We start from the raw sequence: 19,957 nt of genomic DNA on the forward strand, positions 1-19,957 counted from the left end.
TTGCTTACACTTTTTGATCAAAAGACTGTATTTTTTTATTTAACTCATAAAGCTCAACTATTTACTTATTACCCAGCAAAAAATGTAACAAGAGGTTATATTTTCCAAACTGCAATAGCGAAAATAGCAGACGATAAGTATGATGCAGTAGTGTTTAGAAGTTAGTAGCGTAAGAATTAAGAGGTTGGCTGCTTGGTCCTAGTACTTTACAGAGACACTCGGTGCGCGCAGGGCGCCAAGCGCGAGCCAAGAGCGCCAATGTAGACACAGCCAATCCTCCCTTGCATGAACTGTTTTGACTTCATTCTCTACATTAATTTCAACTTTTACTTCATGTAGAGCATCATAAATCCCACTTGATTTTGCAACTAAACACAATATTTTGACTTGATTTTCTGTATTTGAAGTTATTCGTATTCCACAATACAGTATGTGGGAGGCATCGAAAACATTTTCACCTTCAATGTACTTTCGTGTACCTTCACCTCCATAATTCAACAAATCAGTTAAATTAATAAAAAAAGCCTTTTCTTTTGACATTGTGAAATTTCAATGTTTACATTTCGATTTCGACCGATTCAAACAGCCGTTTGGGGGATCAAGGAAGCTTCGCCTTCAAATCCGCCAGGGGCGCTGCTCACGCTTAACATGGTGATATTCTGTCCCCCAAGTTTTCGTCCCATCAATTTAACCCATGACCGTTCTTCTATACCAAGTCTATATTCGTTGCCTGTACTCTCAGAGTCTCAGGCTGCATACACTTTACGACAGTCTAATGAGAGAGAGAGAGAGTATTTCGGATTTCGACATGCTTAGAATTGCGTCGTTTTGTTATGTTATTAGTTATTTGTACAAAGCCGATTCTTGCTTATGATTTTCCATAAGCTTGTACGTTTATGATATTTACTAGTCAGTTTCTTGTTGAAGTTTTAACTTTTTGTAAGTTGATTTTTCTGTGATTCGACAAGTTGAGATGGCACTTGTACGCACCCTAAACGGAATTTCAAAATCCGTCTTCTCTTCCTCTATTTCGAAATCCTGGTTGTCAAGCAGGCAATTAGCGAAGCCGGGTTTTCTCGCGAGAAGTACGTCAACGACCAAACCCCTTTGTGAAAAGAAAGAGTAAGAAGTGTCTATATTTATAAAACTGTTAATTGATCATTATAAAGTATTAAATATGTAGGTCATTTAAACAAATTTTAATTTTTCCAGGGTGAAGGTGACGTTTGTTAGAGCAAGTGGAGAGAGAATAGAAGCTAAAGCAAAAGTAGGTGACAGCCTGTTGGACGTAGTTGTTAACAATGAGATTGATTTGGATGGATTTGGTAATTTTATTAGCATCTGAACTGTTTTTTTAAAATATACTTTTCAAATAAAAATTCTAAGCATTCTATTTTGTTTTTGAAGGAGCGTGTGAAGGTACATTAACGTGTAGTACTTGTCATTTAATTTTCTCTCAAAAAGATTATGACAAATTGCCTGAAAAGCCAACAGATGAAGAACTTGACATGTTGGATCTTGCTTATGATTTATCTGACACGTATGTATTTATAATTGTCTTATGTTATTTCTAAAATAATAATGTTATCTCATCAATGCTTCCATTATTTGACATTAAACAAAATCGCTTCAAGATGTCATTGTTTCTGAATATTCAAGATTATTTGTAATATATTCATAGAATTTCAAGTTAATTATGATTTAAACCATTGCAGGTCAAGATTAGGTTGTCAAATAATAATGACCGAAGACTTGGATGGTCTTGAAGTTAAAGTACCTACTACCATAAATGATGCAAGGTCTTAACAGAAACAAATACTAGTTAGTAATTAATTGCAACTTAATCAAATTCCATGATTTATACGCAGCACATGATGCGTGACTCACATGAGCAAGTGCACATTGGATTTTGTACATATATGGAATCAGCCATGTTACAAAGAATAACCTTGTTTTTAGCCAATCGAATTTGTTCAAAGAACAAAGATAATAGAACCAATTAATTAATTATATGTACAAAGAAGTCTGTGTATATAAGTACATATATAATATGTATAAAAAGAAGTTATCAATGATTTTTAAACTGAATTTATAGTTTATTGACGGTTTTACAGAACTATTTTTTAACAAAAGAAAACAAAAGAATGCATTATTGTGCATGTTAAAATTAAAATAAACTTTTAAAAAGAAAGACGTGTTTTACCAGTCATTTAATAACAAAAATTAGTTAATTAATTATAAAGCTTAAGTAAAACTCGACAGTCGTTTTTGTAATCAAATAATTTATTTTTTATTCGCCTCGTTTTTAAGTATACACAATGAATCGATATTCTATAACATAATAATTATTAGTACATAAAGCTAAAACACTTTTGTACTCAGGGAGTTATGTGAATCTAATAATTTATTTTTTGCCATTAAATTTTATATAAACTATGGAAATTATTTGTTTTAACTACACTATACTTACATGTTGTGGCAACGATACATATTATATTATTATGTAATTTACATATTTTCATTTGGTTACCCTGCTTGATTTTCATGAGGCAACGGTGCAATAAAAAAATAGGTTGTTAATATGCGCAATACAGCTAGTCTGTTTATTTACACATATCGAAAATTAATATCGACTAAAATTTAACTTTGAACGTTTTTATAAAATGTTCGCGAAAATTGATAACACTTTAATTTTATTTCTCATAATATTTATACAATTAATAAAATAGATTGATTTTTTAACAGACCATACAAATACTTTTCGTTTACGTAAGTGTAAAATTTTGATGCTAATCGATATTTCGATATTCGTAGATTAAAATGTTATTACATTATTTTTTCAATAATCGCAGCGAGTACCGTCCAATAACAAAGAAAAAAAATAGTCTCGCTCTCGATCGTGTACACGATTTTAAAAAACTTACATGGTAAGGCAAGAAATCGTTGTAACATTTTATGTAATGTTTTGTTTAATCAACAAGTTTACTTGTAAATAAAACGTGACAGTGATCTCCGAGGTAAATATATAAAGATTTGTATATAATTCAGATCAGTCTTTTATGGATTGAATGGTATTGGTTTCTACATATTGGTTTCCATGTCTCATATTACGATCCAAAGCAATAAATCGAACTTGAGTCAACTTGCAAAAAGGCAACCTTATAAACGGGTATAAGGACAAAATGCTGTGTATATTTATATAATAATTAACAATATTTGAAAGAAAGTCTTAGTATCTTGTCAAGTAGTACACATAGCTCGTAAAAAAAAAAAGATCTCGAAGTACGTTTGCAGAAAAACGTACAAGAGCATCGTCAGGAAACAACGCAGAGAACAATGATTATAAGAGAAAAAAATGCGTATGAATATCGGTACGTGATTTCGTTCTCAACATACGGGATGATGAGCCTTACCGAGAAGGTTGTACAATAAATAAGTAAAACTCGTACTAGCGCACAATCGAATTCTAGCAGTCTTGGTACAGTGTATATTTATTATGTATAGGCGTTAGTCTCAAACGAGAGTAGAGAGTTCGTGCGGGCTGTTGGTGTTGGCGGCGCTGCTGAGGTCGAGGGTCGCGGCGGGTAGACCCGGGCTGACACTGCCGGTGGCGAGTTCGCGCGACATGAGCTGCTGGGAGGATCGGTTGTGCTTGTTGGCGGGGCTGGTGGGCGAGCGATCGCCAGGCGTGGCCGGCGGACTAACCGGACCCAGCTGTGCCCTTTGCGAAGCGTTCAGCGGTCCGTGGTGCAGACCGTTCGCCGGCGAGGAGATCAGCAGCGGCGGCGACATGGAGACGTGTCGATGGTTGTGCAGCTGGGCCTGGGGTCCGACCGAGGCTCGCGACAGCCCTCCGCCAGTGGCGTGCAGCTGTTCGCTCGCCGCCAGTCGACTCGCCGCGCTGTACGAGACCGGCAGCGAGCGCAGCTGTTGCTGCTGGCTCGGCTGCTGTTGCTGAAGATGATGCTGATGGTGATGATGGTTCGCCTGCTGCTGCTGATGCTGCTGCTGAGGATTGTGGTTTTGGTGGTGGTGGTGGTGGTGGTGCTGCTGCTGCTGCTGGCTGAGCGTTTGCTGGCGCTGCAGCTGAGCCGCGGCTTCGTACTGCTCACGTCGGAGCGCCTTCATTGCGTTCGTCTTTTCCTGAAAAATCAAATGCCTCGCTTTACAACAAAATACAATACGTAAGCGCATGACGTACGATATCCGGAAAGCAAGCCGGGGGATCAGGCATAGCGGTGAGACATCCCAAGATACTTAATACTAAAGTTTTCTCGTACAGTCCGATTAGGAGAAAAGTGATTATTCGACCGCGCGCGAGGAATTCCCGGAATATTCGTTCTCTGCTCGTCCGAGTATGCAGAGAGCCGAGAGTGAGATGGGGCCGGCCGGCGGGCCATCGAACCGCCTTCGATTACGCATAGGTCTCGTAGAGAAGGCGAGTCGCTGAGCTTTGACGAAGGAAACCAGTTTCTCAAGAGACAGAGAAAGAAGACGATCGAGAGCGTAGGTTGCGCGCAGGGAGCTACGTAGAGATATAGCTGGAATAATAAGTCGTACAGCCGATACACAAGACACGGAGCTCTCGGCCTCGCGTGACGTTATTATTGCACGACGATGCATACAGCGAGAGCTGCACGATCCTGGAGACGAGGGCAGCGTATAAGTAAACAGTCGCGCGCGATTATGCTAATAACCGCTAATCGCTGCGCGGCACAGCTTTGCCTGGCCGCGAATACTATATGGAACTTACTTTTTGCCATACGAAGACTGTGTGCACCAAGGCGCAGCCGCAGAAGACAATCCCGAGGCCGATGAACACCGACGTCACGATGGCCGGTGTCGACTGGAATTGAATGAACGTGTAGAGGATCATGCCTGCAACGAGAAGCCCGTGTACACGTGAGTATGAGCGATCTGTGAAAGGTATGCAAAAAAAGGTAAGAAAAACCAAAGGATTACGGCCCGACTCTCACCAGTTAAGAAGACTGGAATGCTTATGAAAAAACCACCGACCGCGCAGACCCGGCTGATCGACGATTTCTGCAGGTACTTGTTTGTTCTGAAACAGCAAAAGAAAAATAAAATATATCATTAGCAGCAGTCCACTGCACGTGCATATTATCAATTGGCCCCTGCGGAAGTGGGTATGTAGGAGCAGAGGTGAGCGAGTGCAAGAGAGAGAGAGAGGCGCGAGTGGTCATAAAAGGTCTTTGACCCGCGGAAGGGCTGCTCGTAACTGGGCGCACGGCGCGGACAGCATATACACCGTGGGACTTTCTAGCGGAGCTTCTCACAACTCTCGCGACGGCGCCTCCTGCTCCAGATGCAGCGAGCGCGCGTAAAGCCGCACTACTGCTGCATCAGGAAAGAAGAAAGTACACCTCGCTGCGGGCATCACTCCTCTACGCGTACAAAAGCTTCGCCGCAGAGCTGAGTAACCTCGTTCTTTGTATCGAGCTTTTTCAAAATTCAAAAACGGATGACACAGCCTATCGTGTAGAGCTGTTAGCGCAAGGGGTATTACATATGTATAGAGATCGAAAGGTACTTCCGGCATCGTTATCTAATGCCGGAAGAAATATCCTATACGCATATTACGGAGTATACGTGCCATCGCATATTCATCAAGCTCGAGCGCGCAAGCTTTAAAGAGCTTTTGTACACATACGAGCCGCGCGCGTGAATGAATATATGCGATCAAACATCTCGCGTCGCCAGTGAGAGAGAGAGAGAGAGAGAGAGAGAGAGAGAGAGAGAGAGAGAGAGACGTAGCTACACACACGAGATTTGATAAATGAGACGCGTGCGCTCACAAAGAGCGCAGCGCGACTGCGATTCATCGCGCGCAAGCGTTTGCTCACAATCGTCTCGCATCCGCGTTCATTCGATCGGATTCAAAACGCGCGCGCGCTGTCGCTTGAAAAATGTTCGCGCTAGGAAAAACTCTTCTCTCTCTCTCTGCAACGCTTTCATCCTTCGGCTCTGATTTACATGTAAATCAGGACGACTGAAAGAAGAAGCGTATATAATACGCTCGCGTGCGCGTATTTATAGGCGGCTCTCGTCTCTCTCTCTCTCTCTCTCTCTCTCTCTCTCTCTCTCTCTCTCTCTCTCTCTCTCTCTCTGTCGCGTGTGTAATAACACTGCACGCGGCGGCCGTTGACCGCGAGACTCGCGAAAGTATAGCGACGCACGTCTTATTATAATACAATGCGAGAATGACCAAAATCTCCGGCAAACAAGCTTATTACGCCCTTTGTGCGCACTGCGGCGTGCAGCAGCTATGTAATCGAGGCTTTCTCGAGTTACATTATATGCACGCGGCTAATCGAGCCGAGCAGAGTGAATTATGACGTTGGCTCTGGATTTTAATAATAGCGATGCTCCGCGCTGCAGTTGATGCGGCTTTCTTTTGTCCTCGAGCTGCCGGAGCGGGTTCTTACTTTATACGTCTTAATCCGATGAATTATCCGAATAAGCCGTTATAGAATGGCTCGATTGCCGCGGATATAGATTGCACAGCCTGCGGACGAATGTCACGACAACAACAGCACGACTACGACACGACGCTAAGGTTACGCAAGCTCTTATAAGTAATGAAAGGAGAATAATGAGACAGTCGTCGTCGGCTTATATAGCAGCCAATCAATGTCAAGACAGATATATAGGCTCGCCGGCCGAGTTTCGCGCTTCAGCGGAGACACGCCGCTTGTGTACTTATATTGTGCGCTAATAACCGCTGCTTAGCCTCGACGATCGGCAGTGCCTACGTGTATACACAGCGGAGAGCGAGATCCGCTTGGAGAAGAAGCCATCGACTGTTATGTTATAGTAGTAGGTATAGTAGCTTTCCTTGCAATTTCCGCCGGCATATTCCCTCCCTCCGACGAGCCTATACGTATAGGCATGTGTAATAGCCCCGAAGCCGTGGTGCGCGTATAGCAGCATATATAAGCAGCGCGCATGGCTCGGAATCACAGCTGTGCGACGCTTTTTTATAGCTTATAAGCTTGCATACGTCATGCATGTACATAGTATACGGAAATAGCTGTGAAAATACAGCGCCGCCAAGGGGAATCGTTCCGCTCTCGCTTTTTCACGCCGCGACGCCGACGATTCGGAAATAGGCGCGGAGAATGAATTCCGAGAGTCGGACTATTGCGCAGCCCGTATTTCTTCCGCGCTATTCGTCGTCGCGGCCTACTTAGACATTTTCTTTTTATTTCTCTGGCGCGATTACTCAGAAATATCGTCGTGGGCGTATGTATAATGCGTACAGTCGACGAGAAAATAAGGGAAGCTCCCATCGATCGAGTGCGTATAGTGGAGCACACCGGACGCGCAACGGACAGGTGTTTTTTCGATCGGCTAGGTCGCAGAGAGGGCCCTTCGCGCGCGTCCGGTCGTCGGAAATTAAGCCCGCAGCGATGCGCCGCGGGACCGTTACTACGCATCGCAGGCCCTGTGTGCACCTGTCTTAACACTCGGCATGGGAATTAAATTTCGAGTTCCGAATTCGCTGCTAATGAGAGCGAGCAGCGTGTCAAGCTCGAGCGCGGCCGCGTGGAAAAATTCGATCTCGATAAGTCGAGAGCTGCTGCTGTAATGCGACGCTGTGATGGGCATCTGGGAGAATCATTAAGAAATGGCGCAACTCCGTCTTCTTCTTCTTCTCTTCTTAGCTTCGCTGTCGGTCCGGCGTCTGGGACGTGTTTTTGTCTCGGGGTGGGCTCGAGGGACACTGCACCCCACGGAGAGAGAGGGGGGCGAGAACGTGCGGATTTGGCCGGTGATGAGCTCGCGGCGGTAGTCCGAGATGAAGAGCAAGGCCAGCGCTGCGTAGCATCATGAGAGTCCCCTCCTCTTCCTCCTTCGCTCGTCCCTCTCTCTCTCTCTCTCTCTCTCTCTCTCTCTCTCACACACTCCGCTGCAGCTCTCCTCGGTCCTTCGACAACCTGCTGCTGCTGCTGCACTGCCTCCTCTCTTTCTGTACCCGTATATCCAGAGTCGTTTGGCAAGTGCTTCTTCGCTTCTCTATCTTCCGAGACGTGTCAACCGGGAATTTCCCGAGCTTTCACTATTTTACGGAATTAGGCGAGGCGCGTATACACTGTAATATTTTCTTCTTATAAGTATTTGCTGCACTTCGGAAGGGATAGGCGGGCCCCCTTCAAATTACACTCCCTCGTTCTCTCTTTGAGTGCAGCGCGTATATATATATATATATATATATATATATATATATATATATATATATATATATATATATATATATAATATATATATATATATATATATATATATATATATATATATATATATATATATATATATATATATATATATATATATATATATAATATATATATATATATATATATATATATATATATATATATATATATATATATATATATATATATATATATATAAAACGCAAGCTGAGTGAGTATGCGTGCCGGGCCGGAATCGCCGTCGCGTGGGAAATTTCAAAGTCCACGCGAAGGGCAGCCTCTCTCCCTCTCGGAGGAGAGAGAGAGAGGAAGGGAGAGATTATACGCGGGCTAATGCCGCAAGATTAATGGACCGGCAGCACCTTGCGCGCGTCAGTCAAATTTCGGACCTCAAGGAATTTGCGGCTTTCTCTCTCGTTCGATCGAGAAAAAAACTGACGAGGCGCCTCTGCGCTTATCTCGTCGGTCTGACTCCGTACACAGCCCGCATATAGTGTCGTGCGCGTTATGCGGTACTTCCTTTTCAATTTTATCTGTCGATTTATGGCTCCTCTTGGAGGGCACGCCTTATCGATCCCTGCGATCGGGAATGACGCTCCCATAATCACTTCACGGTCTCGAGCTATAAAGCTGTTTTCCTAATACTTATACGACCGTTCGGCCGTTAAGCGCTGTTATTTATTTACGTACGATTGTGGCTTTCGAAAAATGTATACGCACCCGCGGTGCACAATGTTAATATAGTCCAACTGCACAAGAGAGAGAGGTCGAGTAGGGGGGGGGGGGGCAATTAAAAGCCCCTCTCGTCGTCGAAACAAAGAAAAGCGAAGCCGTCCGTCTTGATCTTTTTCGCCACTCCGCTCGCGCGCTAATGACGCCTGGCTGCCAGTCTCCTCTACAATTATCCAAGAATTTATACTCCAGAGCTCTCGTTCTCTCTCTCTCTCTCTCTCTCTCTCTCTCTCTCTCTGGCCTCCAGAAGTTTTCGTTTTCAACGGCAGCGCGCGCGACGGGGGAATTCTGTAAAGCTCGTGATCCGCGTTACGCATACACTAGTGCGGCCCTTTCGCAAGAGTCTCTCTCTCTCTCTCTCTCTCTCTCTCTCTCTCTCTCTCTCTCTCTCGACGACTTTATATCTCAAAAGCTCCGGCTGACCTACTATACGAGATTACGAAAGCTGCACGCGGCGGCGCCGGAGCTCGGCAGATCGCAAAAATGAATATAAATAATGCCTAAATATATCCCGTCGATCCATTTTCGATCTGAACAATAATCGGACCGGATTCCCACAGCGAGCTGTTGAGTCGGATGTTGCATGGATTTAAACGCCGATGCAGCGACGGAAAAAGATTCGGCGCTGCGAAAACTAAAACAAACAGCGCCGCTGGGCTATAAATACCATTATGGCCCTGGGGAGAGCTTCCCGGGAAATCTGTTGCATGCAGTGTATACGACTTTCGATTTAACTCCGGAGTACACAGAGATTCGCTTTGAGCTCCGAATAGAGCCGTGTGTATTTTCCCTCGTGCGCGGTGTAGACAGTCTATGTATATGGTATATACTGTATAGCTTACCGGTGTCCGTGGTACGAAGACTTGACGAGCTTGACGGCGAAGAGGAACTGTATGGCGCAGACGAGGAGGCAGCAGAGGTTGAGGGAGAGCGCGAGGGCGCAGAGCACGAGGGTGACGTCGTAGACGATGGCGAACTCCTCGGCGCTGATGAGGCTGTTGGGCATGAAGGAGACCGAGGACATGCGTATGAGGAAGGTGAGCGAGAGCAGCGCCAGCAGCAGCGAGACCAGACAGAGCAGGCCCAGGCTGGTCAGCATCTCCTTGAGGCCGGGCTCGAGCGAGGGCTTGTGCTGCTGGTGCTGCAGCGAGGACGAGGACCAGGAGACGTTGAGCGGCACGATGCTCGGGCCCGTGGAGGTCGTGGTCGTCGCGCAGGTCGCGACGCTCGTCACCGCGATCGGCGCCGGCGAGGGCGTCGCCTGGCTCGGCAGCCGCGACATCCGCGAGATGTCCAGTCCGCCGTTGAGCTTGGAGGCCCGCTGCTCCAGCTGCTGCTGCTGCTGCTGCTGCTGCTGCTGCAGCTGGCTCGCCTGCGCGTGGCCGACCTGACTGAGGTTGTGCTGATGCTGATGCTGCAGCTGCTGCTGGGGCTGCTGCTGGGGCTGCTGCTGGTGCAGCAGCTGGTGGTGGTGGTGCTGGGACCTGGCCTGGTAGTTGGCCAGGTGGGCGCCTACCACCGGACTGACGCTGTTGACCGAGTGCTTGGAGGTCGACAGGGTCGAGAGGTTGAGCGGGCCGGCGTGCGAGTGCTGGCTCGCGTTGAGCCTCTGGGCGAGGTTGTTGACGCTGAGCTGCGAGTGGTTGAGCGCCGGATGCTGCAGCAGCCGGGACGAGGCCTGGAACTGCTGCTGCTGGGGACCGGCTCGCTGGCCCTGGAGCAGGACGGCGCCGGCCGTGTTCTCGTAGACGTCGGCGCTGCTCTGGGCTCGGCCGCGCGACGAGGAGCCGTGGAAGCCGCTGCCGCCTCCGCCACCGCCGCCGGCCGAGGAGGCCAGGTAGTCATTGTGCTGCTGGAGCCTGGAGCCCGCTCCGCCCGGTGGCCCCGTCAGGATGTGCTTGAGCATATCACCCGAGCTCTCGCGCATTCACATGGCGCGTGCAGCTCTGCACTAAAGTCGATGCCGAGCGCCGCGCTGACGTGTGCCGCAGTGCCACGGGCTATTGCAGGAGGTGCAGGTTGTCGCTGCCGGGACTGAGGGAGTTGCTGCACTGGAGCGTCGTCATCTCAGGGCGGCTGGAGGCGCGGTCTCGCTCCTCCGGAGCGGCTAGCACTCGGTCCCCGCCGCATCGCTGCCGGGGACTCGCGCGATGCTCTGAAACACGTAACGAAATCAACCTTAATATTATATAGTTATTCAACGGCGTGTATAAACATATATTGCGCATAACGCGCGCGCCGAGAGAGGGAGAAAAGGGCCGCGGCCGCGCGAGCTCGGCAATGGGGCCGACCGTTAGCTTATCTAATCCGGTCTGCGCGCGAGAGCGTAGGAGTTATTGTATATGCGTGTGTACACCTACGCACCTATATACGGCTGTGCGCGCGGAAGGTGGACGCCTGCTGTCGTCGTAGACGCGCACGCACACGTATACACACGAGCGAGCGAGAGAGAGAGAGAGAGAGAGAGAGAGAGAGAGAGAGAGAGAGAAACGGGTTCGGATCGCATTCCGCCCTGCAGCGAGCGCACACGCGGCTCTTTCTCAAGCGTGCATCCCCGTTACGGGAGAGAATTCGCGAATCGAGCGCTATTACGCAATGTCATATAGAAGCCTATATATAACATACCCGTGTGTACGAATACACTCATGTGCGTGCGGGCGAATCGATACGAGACATAGTTTCTTCGCCTCGTGAATTATCCATCATTCACAGAGGCCGGATCGATGTTGAGTAACTCCAGATATGTAGGTGACGCGTGTGTCTATATACCTATAGCTATAATAAGTACGTACGAAGGAGTTCATTGGCCATGATAGCGAGGAGAGCAGAGCTAGCAGCACGCGAGCAATTCCGCGAGCTTTACACGCTCGATAATATACGTTCGCGTATGCGCCAGCGCTAAAAGTGGGATATATAGCTCGAGTTGTTCATGCAGTACACGACTACTCCCGCGCGCTTTCATCTCGTTTCGCGTTCTCTCTCTCTCTCTCTCTCTCTCTCTCTCTCTCTCTCTCTCTCTCTCTCTCTCATTCTTCTCACACGTGCAGCGCACGATTTTCAACCGCGCTCTTTCTGCGCGAACCATCCTCTCCCTTTCGGCCGCTAATGTTTCCCGAAACGCTTGTATACCACGCTAAAAAGCTGTCTAGCGCGTTTATACTCGAATATGCTATATATACCTACAGCACGACAGCGTAAAATTTAGGCCAGAGAGTACACGCTTCTCTTTCTCGTTATAAGCTCTAGTTCTATCATCGCGACTGCACGCAGAGAGCATAAAGGGAGATTGCGTTTCAAGAGTAAGAAGAAACTGTACGACACACAAGCGCGCGCGCGCGAGCGTTTCTTTCGTTCCGACGTATATGCATGCATATATACGCAACAGCAGCAGCAGTGGAGATTAAAGAGTAGGTAACGCGTGGCTGCGCGCGTATCGGATTTCAACCGCAGCGAGATCTCTCTCTCTCTCTCTCTCTCTCTCTCTCTCTCTCTCTCTCTCTCTCTCTCTCTATCTCTCTCTCTCTTGCACCTCGGAATGAAAAAGAGAGAGAAACGTGCTTCGCAATCGCACCACCCCGCATAGGTATACGCATTGTTCGCTATAAGAACGCGAAGGAGAATCCGATTATGCGGCGATGTCGCGAACCGTTACGTTCTATACGCATATATAGCGCATGTGGCGAAATTATTGCGGGAGGAAGTGCGCACCGTGGCGCGTCTATTCTACACTGTATACTCCTAGGGTTTCTCGCGGCCGGCCACGAGAAGTCTTATACGGCCGCCGCAGTTAATCCAATTACAAAGCGCGCGCAGAGCCTGCGTCTATACTGTTTACAGCGGTGTACAGCTTTTTTATACGCATAAGGGTCAGTGTACTCTCACGCCGCATAGACATTGTCGGCGTCGCGTACATCTCCTCGACACTTGTCGTTTTTCTCCGTATAAGTATAGAGAGAGAGAGAGAGGCTCGTCCTCCTCGCATCGCGCGGAAAAGTTAATAATCCGTAATGACGATGGTGTTTCCGGGAGAGGCGGAGGAGGATGAATAATACCGCCGCGGGAGTTATACGCGCTTAATTTCGGAGCAGCCTAGCGTGAAAATGCTAATTCCAGCGTCTAATACTATACGCTAAAATCGAGGCTAGCTTTTTTTCTCTCGCGCACATCGGCAAGGCAGAATGGGAATATTAACGATCAGCCCGTACACCTTATCACGGATAGAAGAATCGAGCTCTCGCTTTCGCGCGTCAAAACTGCAGCGTACAATGCATATAACGGACCCGCGCACTGTCAAAGCCGACGATCTCGAAAGTCGCGCCCGGGGCTGGTTTTTGCGCGCGCGAAGCAGCGCACGCAGAGGAGGGGGAGAGAAACGCGAGACGGAGCAGCGCGCGGCAGGTGCAACGGCGGTTGGATCATCATCTTCTTCTTCTCCTTTCGCATCTACCATCTCTCCCTCTCGTTAGTATGCACGGAATAGGGAGTGAGAGGGGGGGGGGCGGGAACACAACACGCGGCCGCGGATGAGAGACGATAAGACGGGTTGTTGTTGCCGCCGCGACTTCCTGCGCGCGAATACCGGCGACTTTTTCGGCAACAGAGCGTGCGCGCAAACGCCATCGGAGACGGATGTGACGGGAAATAGCTCCCGGGCTCGCATCGGGAAAAACTGCGCGGCGGAAATGCCAGCGGCGTTATAGAGTTATAGAGTATATGTGTATACGAGGAACCGTAGCAGAGCGTGGATGTGTATACGCAACGTTGCCGTGCGTTCTCCAGCTGCCTCGCTCCTTCCTATTCTTCTTCTCCACGTCGCCTCTTCTTCCTGCAGCGCTGCGGAACGCTCGCGAGGCAAGGTCAACGATTTTCCCGCGCGTCGAGCGATGTTGTTACGTACACCCCGGCGGTGGTATCGTCGAGCCCTTCTGCCGCGGAAAACTTCTTTTCCCTCTTTTTTTCCTCCTTTCCTCTTCCGCGGGGAACGGAAGGCGACGGATAGATGGCGGGAAGCGCTAATGGCAGGCTTCTTGCATCGAAGAGAGGAACGAGATTCCTGCGAGCTGAGAGTTGGAAAAATCTCCCCGGTATTATTATTATACGTTCTTGGTGCGATTCTGTGTGCGATAAATAATATAAACAAATGGACTCTCCCTTATAGACAAACAAGAGAGATGAGAAAATCGAGAGACGCGAGACCGGTTGCGCGCAAGGTCGTTGCCTAGATAACAGTTTGCAGGGTACATGTACAGTTGTTGGCTCGCGCGCGCATGCCTCTCTGCAGCGCGAGGCTGCTGACCGACGAAGAAGCCGTGCGTATATACCGCACTCCCGGTCCCCCCCCTCTCTCTCTCTCTCTCTCTCTCTCTCTGCGAAGGCATCGCCCCCGCGCGAACGTTTTCTTTTTGTTTATTTATATAGTTAGAAGGCGACTGTTTACGTTTACGTGTACATAGATACGCGAGAGATTACGAGCTAGAATACAATATACACCTACACAGACGCTCGCGCCGGAAGAATCGAGGAGAGGAGGCAGGAGGGAACAAATCCTTGTAAGGAAATAACACGCGGTGGAGCACACAAACCTATCGCTTATTCGGCATCTTTTTTCTCTCATCGCGTGCGCGTAGCACACAGGTGCGTGTATAATGAGAGCGAGAGTGACGCAAGAAAAATCTTCCCGAATATCCAGGCTCCTCCGCATTGTGGGCCGGTCAAGGCCTCGGGAACAACGCAGGCACATATATAGCTTTGGGAAGAAACGATGAGAGATCGTTATATTATACATATGTGTATGTACACACGGCGCTATTATGCCGTGACCTATGAATAAAAAAATGAAAGGACGCGTTGCCTGCGGGAAGGTGAAGGATGTCGTAACAATGACGGGATTTCCGTGAATCAATTCATAAGTTGGTATAGAGTAGCTGCTCCACCTATAAGGCGTCTCGGCTTATCCGATCGGATGAGCGCAAAGCGCAACCGAGCTTTGCGCCAGAAAGATTGCTGAGACCTGCTGGCATTCCATCTTTCTCTCCCCGAGAGTCATAAGCTTATATAATCTGTGTGTTTTCAGCCCTACTGCAGCGGAGAGATCGCTCGAAAATATATCGCTAATTCTGCCGATCTTTCTCGGAAAAACGATCTCTCGCGCGATCGACGAGTTTCACGGCACAAAGCCTGCTGCTTTGATTTATTCGAAGCGTCTCTCTGACGAGTCAAGCGCAGGACTGAGACGAACGCGAGAAAGAACGCAGGAGGTTTACTCATATACTCTCTCTATATATACACACGTTCAGGACCAAACACGCCCGCGCGCGCGTGCGGTGAATCATGCGAGTTTGCTGATTTTATTGGACGTCTTCTGCTTTTAATATACGAATACAGGCGTTTAACGCGCTCTTTTCACCAGTGGACTTATTCTTCTTCTTCTTCTTCTTCTTCTCCTCCGATGCTTTCGATGTTTGCTCGGCGCGCGCCTTAAAAGTATATATAATAATTTTTTTTCTTCATTCGCCGCGTCGCGAGCATAAAACTTGGCGGAACTCACTGCTGCACAGCTGCCGTTTTTATCGATCTCGGAGTAATTTTCATTATATAGCCGCGATAAAGGCTGTTACGTTCTCTCTTAACGATCTCGAGCACGTGACGTCAACGTCTCTCTCTCTCTCTCTCTCTCTCTCGGGCCGGGGCATTTCGGGCAAACCCGACGAGATATTTGGCAATTTTTTATAAGTATCTCTCGGGTTGCGCTTCGGAGCGAAAGAGAATAAAAATCGTCGCGGCAACTCGGAAACGCGGAAATTTTTCGAAAAAGTCGCGCAGTACACAGCAGCGAGACTCGCCGATCCGTGTCCGAGAAGGAAATTCCCTCGAGAGAAAGGAATGTGCCGGCAGAGAGCGTCATTAGGTGTACCATTAGACTGCTGCAGCAGCAGCTTCGCGTGATGCAGCCTCGTGTATATACACTCAGATTCGTATACAAGTACCTATACCGGCGAGTCGAGGGGTCCCCCGAAAACATCGTCGGACTCGAGTGGGAAGATCGAGTCGAGTTAATATGAAGAGGAAGTCGAGCGAGGGACGATAATAACACTATACTCTGTATACGAGAATACGCCTGTATGTGCAAGAGAGAGAGAGAGAGAGAGAGAGAGAGAGAGAGAGAGAGAGAGAGAGAGCTGACACACCCTGTGCGAGCTGCATTTCTCCATCCGAGCAGACACTGGAGAACCTTTGCGATACAAGACCCATACGTCGAGTTTCGCGGTACTCCTTTATTATTATTCGGCGACAGAAAATAATAAGCCGTCGAAGAATCGTCCACAAAATCCGCAAAGTTAGGTACCAAGAACTTTCTTCCTCCTTCTCCGGAGAGGCGCGCGGAGTCAGCTGTAATAAAAGCGAACGCGCGCGATCCTTTCTATTCCGCACATGCACTCGCGCGCACGTATAACGCCGAGAGCGATTTCTCGGAATACCACGGAAACTACGCACACACACACACACACACACACGGCGCCGAGCTGAAAAGCAAAAGCGCGTTTTTATAGCGCAGCAGTATACGTACGTAAGTACTAGCAACGTGGAGCCAAGGATTTTTCGAGCGAGCGCGTAAAATTCAAACGAAGACGCGATATGTACGCTCGCGGCGGCGGAGAGGCTGCGCGCGCGCGAGGTATGTGTATAAGCCGATGGTATAAGGTACTTCGGAGCCAGCTGAAGAACTCGACCTTGAGCGCGCGAGAGAGCAGCTCTTCTTCGCTCTATACTCGTGTATGTACACGCGCGCGTTGCATTGCACATACACGTATCCGCTCGGGCTCTCAAAAATCTTGCGCGGTGTATGATTTCCTCGCATGACGACGACGTTCGATAGCAATTAGAGAGTTCGTCGCGTCGACTCGTTCGCAGAATAAAACGATGATGTATGTACGTACGCTACACACCGCGGAGCGCCGTCTTTACTGGAATTCCATTTAAACTCGCGCGCGCAAAAGAGAGAGAGAGAGAGAGAGAGAGAGAGAGTCTGCGGAATGCGTCCTGGGGATATATTGGGGAGAGAATCGCGCGAGGTCACGTTGAATTTTCCACATTCTCTCCGCTGGATCTTGTCACTCGCGCTCGGATTCGTTGTGCAGTCGAGTATACATATACACGTTTGTTTATCAAGCGCAGCGGCGGCGGCGGCACGTGCTGCATCGGCTGCGCCGACTATATATACGTCGCAGGCGTGAGAACGCGCGCGCGCACGAGCTGATCTTCTCTCTCCGGCCGCCCTATCTAAATTAGCCGACTTCTTTACACACAACGAGTTATACACGCTGTCGTCTAATGGATGTGGCAGCAGCGCGTAATCGGACTCTCGCTCAGCGATTTATTGCTCTCGCGCGTAAGTATCTATCGAGCCACACATCATCGGAGAGAGAGAGAGAGAGAGAGAGAAACGGCGGCGCTCGCTTGCGAGTATGTACTTATCCGCGGACACCTGCGCGTCTGTGCGAGAGAGAAAGAGCATTTAGGCGCGTGCCGAAATCCGTTAGCGAATTCCAGCGTGTCCCTTGCACGCGGCCATATAGCTATATATCAATCGTAATTTTGGAGCGAAGGGGAACGAACGCGCCGCCGCGGAGTATTATAGAGTTCCCGCCAACAGCAGCTCTGGTTCTTTCTATCTCTCTCGTTCGCTCGCGTGCTGTGTCTGTTACGACGTCGATGGAAAAAGCAATAAAAAAAAGAAGCCGATTCTTTCGTAACGGGCATCGGAGAGCGAGCTAGGGGCTTTGAAGAATATTGAAGGTACCACCAGTCGTATACCTATATATATATATATATATATATATATATATGTGTGTGTATACTAGTCGTCTACACACACAAGAGCGCGAGAGCGTGCTGGAGAGAGAAAAAGAAGCTGCAGCGCGCGGCTCGCTCTCGGAATGCGACCTGCTGAAAAAAGAGTTTTAACCTGCCGCTACTTATACACTCTGCCCCCATAGCTACCTCCATACGAGATCTCGGAAACGGCGTTTTTCTCTTCGCATTCTCTCTTTTTTCGGCGCTCTCGAATAAGGAAGTGGAGCGCACACACACACACCGAGGCTCTCTCGGCGTATCAAGAATGAAGAGAGAAGCAGCGAAAATAAAAGAGCATAAGGAGAGACGAGAGAGAGAGAGAGAGAGAGGCTCGCGGGCTAGTATGTGGGCTCCGTTAAGGTATACGTCCCTGGAGCTCTCTCTCTCTCTCTCTCTCTCTCTCTCTCTTTTTCTCCGGCTCCCTCGGCCGAGAGTCTGTGCATGCGATCGGGAGAGCGAACCAAGACCGGTAGAATCGGCGGCGTTATGCCTACACACGCCATCGGCGCTGCAGAGACTCGCGCGAACTCACCTCGTGCCACATTCCGACGAAGAGCAAGACGCCGCTGCTGCATTCGCGAGCGTCGAGCTCCGCACTGCGAGACAACACTATTAAAATCACACTGTCACGATTCTCTCTGGAGGCACACTTTTCGTCAAACCATTCGTGCGATTGTGTATTATACTATTACATCCCCCGGCTCGACACTGCACTCTGTGGCGCGAACTTCACACGCGGCTGCTGCGGCGGCTGTGCAACTTTTTTTATTCGAAAACCGGCCTCGCGCGCCATACACTCTTATGCGCGTCTACGCCGACGACTATAATACTCACTCTCTACTCTCTACTCGTCTCGACCTCTCACACTCGCTCGGCTCGCGGCGCTCGACTGTGTCGACTGCTCGCCGCTCGGCTCGGCAATCTAGTCTCTCTCTCGCTCGCGCGACTCGACGATCCCTCCACAGCAGCAGCCTCTTGTCTTGTAATCTATATCTATATAGTGTGCCAGCGCAGGTTCAACTGTTGAACTCGGCGCGCCGGCATGGTGCAGCCCACCAGGCGGCGCGGAACCGCGCGCATATATATATATATAGGAAGACTATACTCAGCTCCGTAGGTACTGTCGCTCACCTATACCTATATACTTATAATTTATTATTCTTTATACCGAACAATTTTTCGGGGACAATTATTTGTGATTTTTTTAGTTTTCAACAGCTATGCAATAATATATAGCCAGAGAATTTACGAATCAACCATAATTTTATTTTGCACAATATACTTTGCCTCAGTGAATTATACTGTGTACACGGAAAAAGGTAATACAATGCGCTTGAATATTTAGAAGTATACGTTAATCAAAAATATTGAAATCATCATTTTCTCCAATAAAGTTAATTTACAACATTCACCTCTGCTTCATCGTTTCCTCTTTACTTATGATCCTTAAAAGCTAAGTTGACAATTACTTCATTTTTTTTAAGTGTAACACATTTACATGTGACATTTTTTTAGTTGCTATTCCTTTTTGAATTTATATATATATATATATATATATATATATATATATATATGTATTTATATATTTATTTATATAATTCGACCATTACGCATGCTCACCTATAACAACCCTATACGCCGCGCAAGTTCGGCTCCGAACGACCGTTTCGCTACAAATCTGAAAATTTGTAATATGAGAAGCATGCTCATTATATACTGCGGTCGAAACCGTTTTACAGCTGAATAGAGTCAACAAATATAATGATTGCCCATAACGAATGTAATAATCATAGAATATCGTTGAAGACTAAATCAAGAACGCCTTTGCGCAATTTAACATTTCCATGGATTCTCGGTAACTTTTAGCTCTCTGTATTTTCAAATAAAGAATAAAATAATTTTTACCTTTCCTTCGAAAATTGCATAAAATAAAACTGTTCTTGTTATAGCATAAATTGGATGCTGGCCAATTCTTACATTTCAAAGCAGAAAATCTTATGCAAGATTCAAAGCTTACAATGGGCATTCTTTATTTGAGAATATTTGCCGCTTACAATTACAATTACAAAAGTGGTAAGGAAACTATTCCTTCGTTGATTGATTAACGTGTAGGCTTTTTCAGAGCTTAGGATACG

At 47.8% G+C, this 19,957-nt stretch overlaps 2 protein-coding genes across 3 annotated transcripts; one reads left to right on the plus strand and one right to left on the minus strand.

Annotated features, from left to right (window-relative positions):
* The first annotated feature begins 718 nt into the window (after window positions 1-718).
* Window positions 719-3,044, plus strand: LOC100114190 (adrenodoxin-like protein 2, mitochondrial). Its single transcript, XM_031929525.2, has 4 exons — window positions 719-1,122; window positions 1,213-1,325; window positions 1,408-1,540; window positions 1,716-3,044. Exons 1-4 carry the CDS (start codon window positions 974-976, stop codon window positions 1,804-1,806), a joined length of 486 nt encoding a protein of 161 aa, XP_031785385.1. The 5' UTR covers window positions 719-973; the 3' UTR covers window positions 1,807-3,044.
* On the minus strand, window positions 2,266-19,943 carry LOC100114149. 2 transcript variants are annotated; one of them, XM_031929519.2, is made up of 5 exons: window positions 18,355-19,943; window positions 9,812-11,124; window positions 4,977-5,062; window positions 4,754-4,878; window positions 2,266-4,143 (listed from the first exon to the last, which is right to left on the minus strand). In XM_031929519.2, the coding sequence occupies exons 2-5, from the start codon at window positions 10,894-10,896 to the stop codon at window positions 3,514-3,516; spliced, it is 1,926 nt and encodes a 641-aa protein (XP_031785379.1). In that variant the 5' UTR covers window positions 10,897-11,124; window positions 18,355-19,943; the 3' UTR covers window positions 2,266-3,513. The 2 variants fall into 2 exon arrangements, with proteins under 2 accessions (XP_031785379.1, XP_031785380.1); XM_031929520.1 differs by having other exon boundaries at window positions 18,657-18,788.
* Window positions 19,944-19,957: the final 14 nt, after the last annotated feature.

This window comes from Nasonia vitripennis, chromosome 4 (genome assembly GCF_009193385.2).
Source record: "Nasonia vitripennis strain AsymCx chromosome 4, Nvit_psr_1.1, whole genome shotgun sequence".
Classification (NCBI taxonomy): domain Eukaryota; kingdom Metazoa; phylum Arthropoda; class Insecta; order Hymenoptera; family Pteromalidae; genus Nasonia; species Nasonia vitripennis.

Excerpts from the sequence above, each read along its gene's own strand:
- LOC100114190 (XM_031929525.2), top strand. The coding sequence starts at position 974 with ATGGCACTTGTACGCACCCTAAACGGAATTTCAAAATCCGTCTTCTCT. Across the intron at positions 1,123-1,212 it reads CCCCTTTGTGAAAAGAAAGA|GGTGAAGGTGACGTTTGTTA; the intron begins GTAAGAAGTGTC and ends TAATTTTTCCAG. Across the intron at positions 1,541-1,715 it reads GCTTATGATTTATCTGACAC|GTCAAGATTAGGTTGTCAAA; the intron begins GTATGTATTTAT and ends AAACCATTGCAG.
- LOC100114149 (XM_031929519.2), bottom strand. The coding sequence starts at position 10,896 with ATGCGCGAGAGCTCGGGTGATATGCTCAAGCACATCCTGACGGGGCCA. Across the intron at positions 4,879-4,976 it reads CATTCCAGTCTTCTTAACTG|GCATGATCCTCTACACGTTC; the intron begins GTGAGAGTCGGG and ends TTCTCGTTGCAG. Across the intron at positions 4,144-4,753 it reads CAGTCTTCGTATGGCAAAAA|GAAAAGACGAACGCAATGAA; the intron begins GTAAGTTCCATA and ends TTGATTTTTCAG.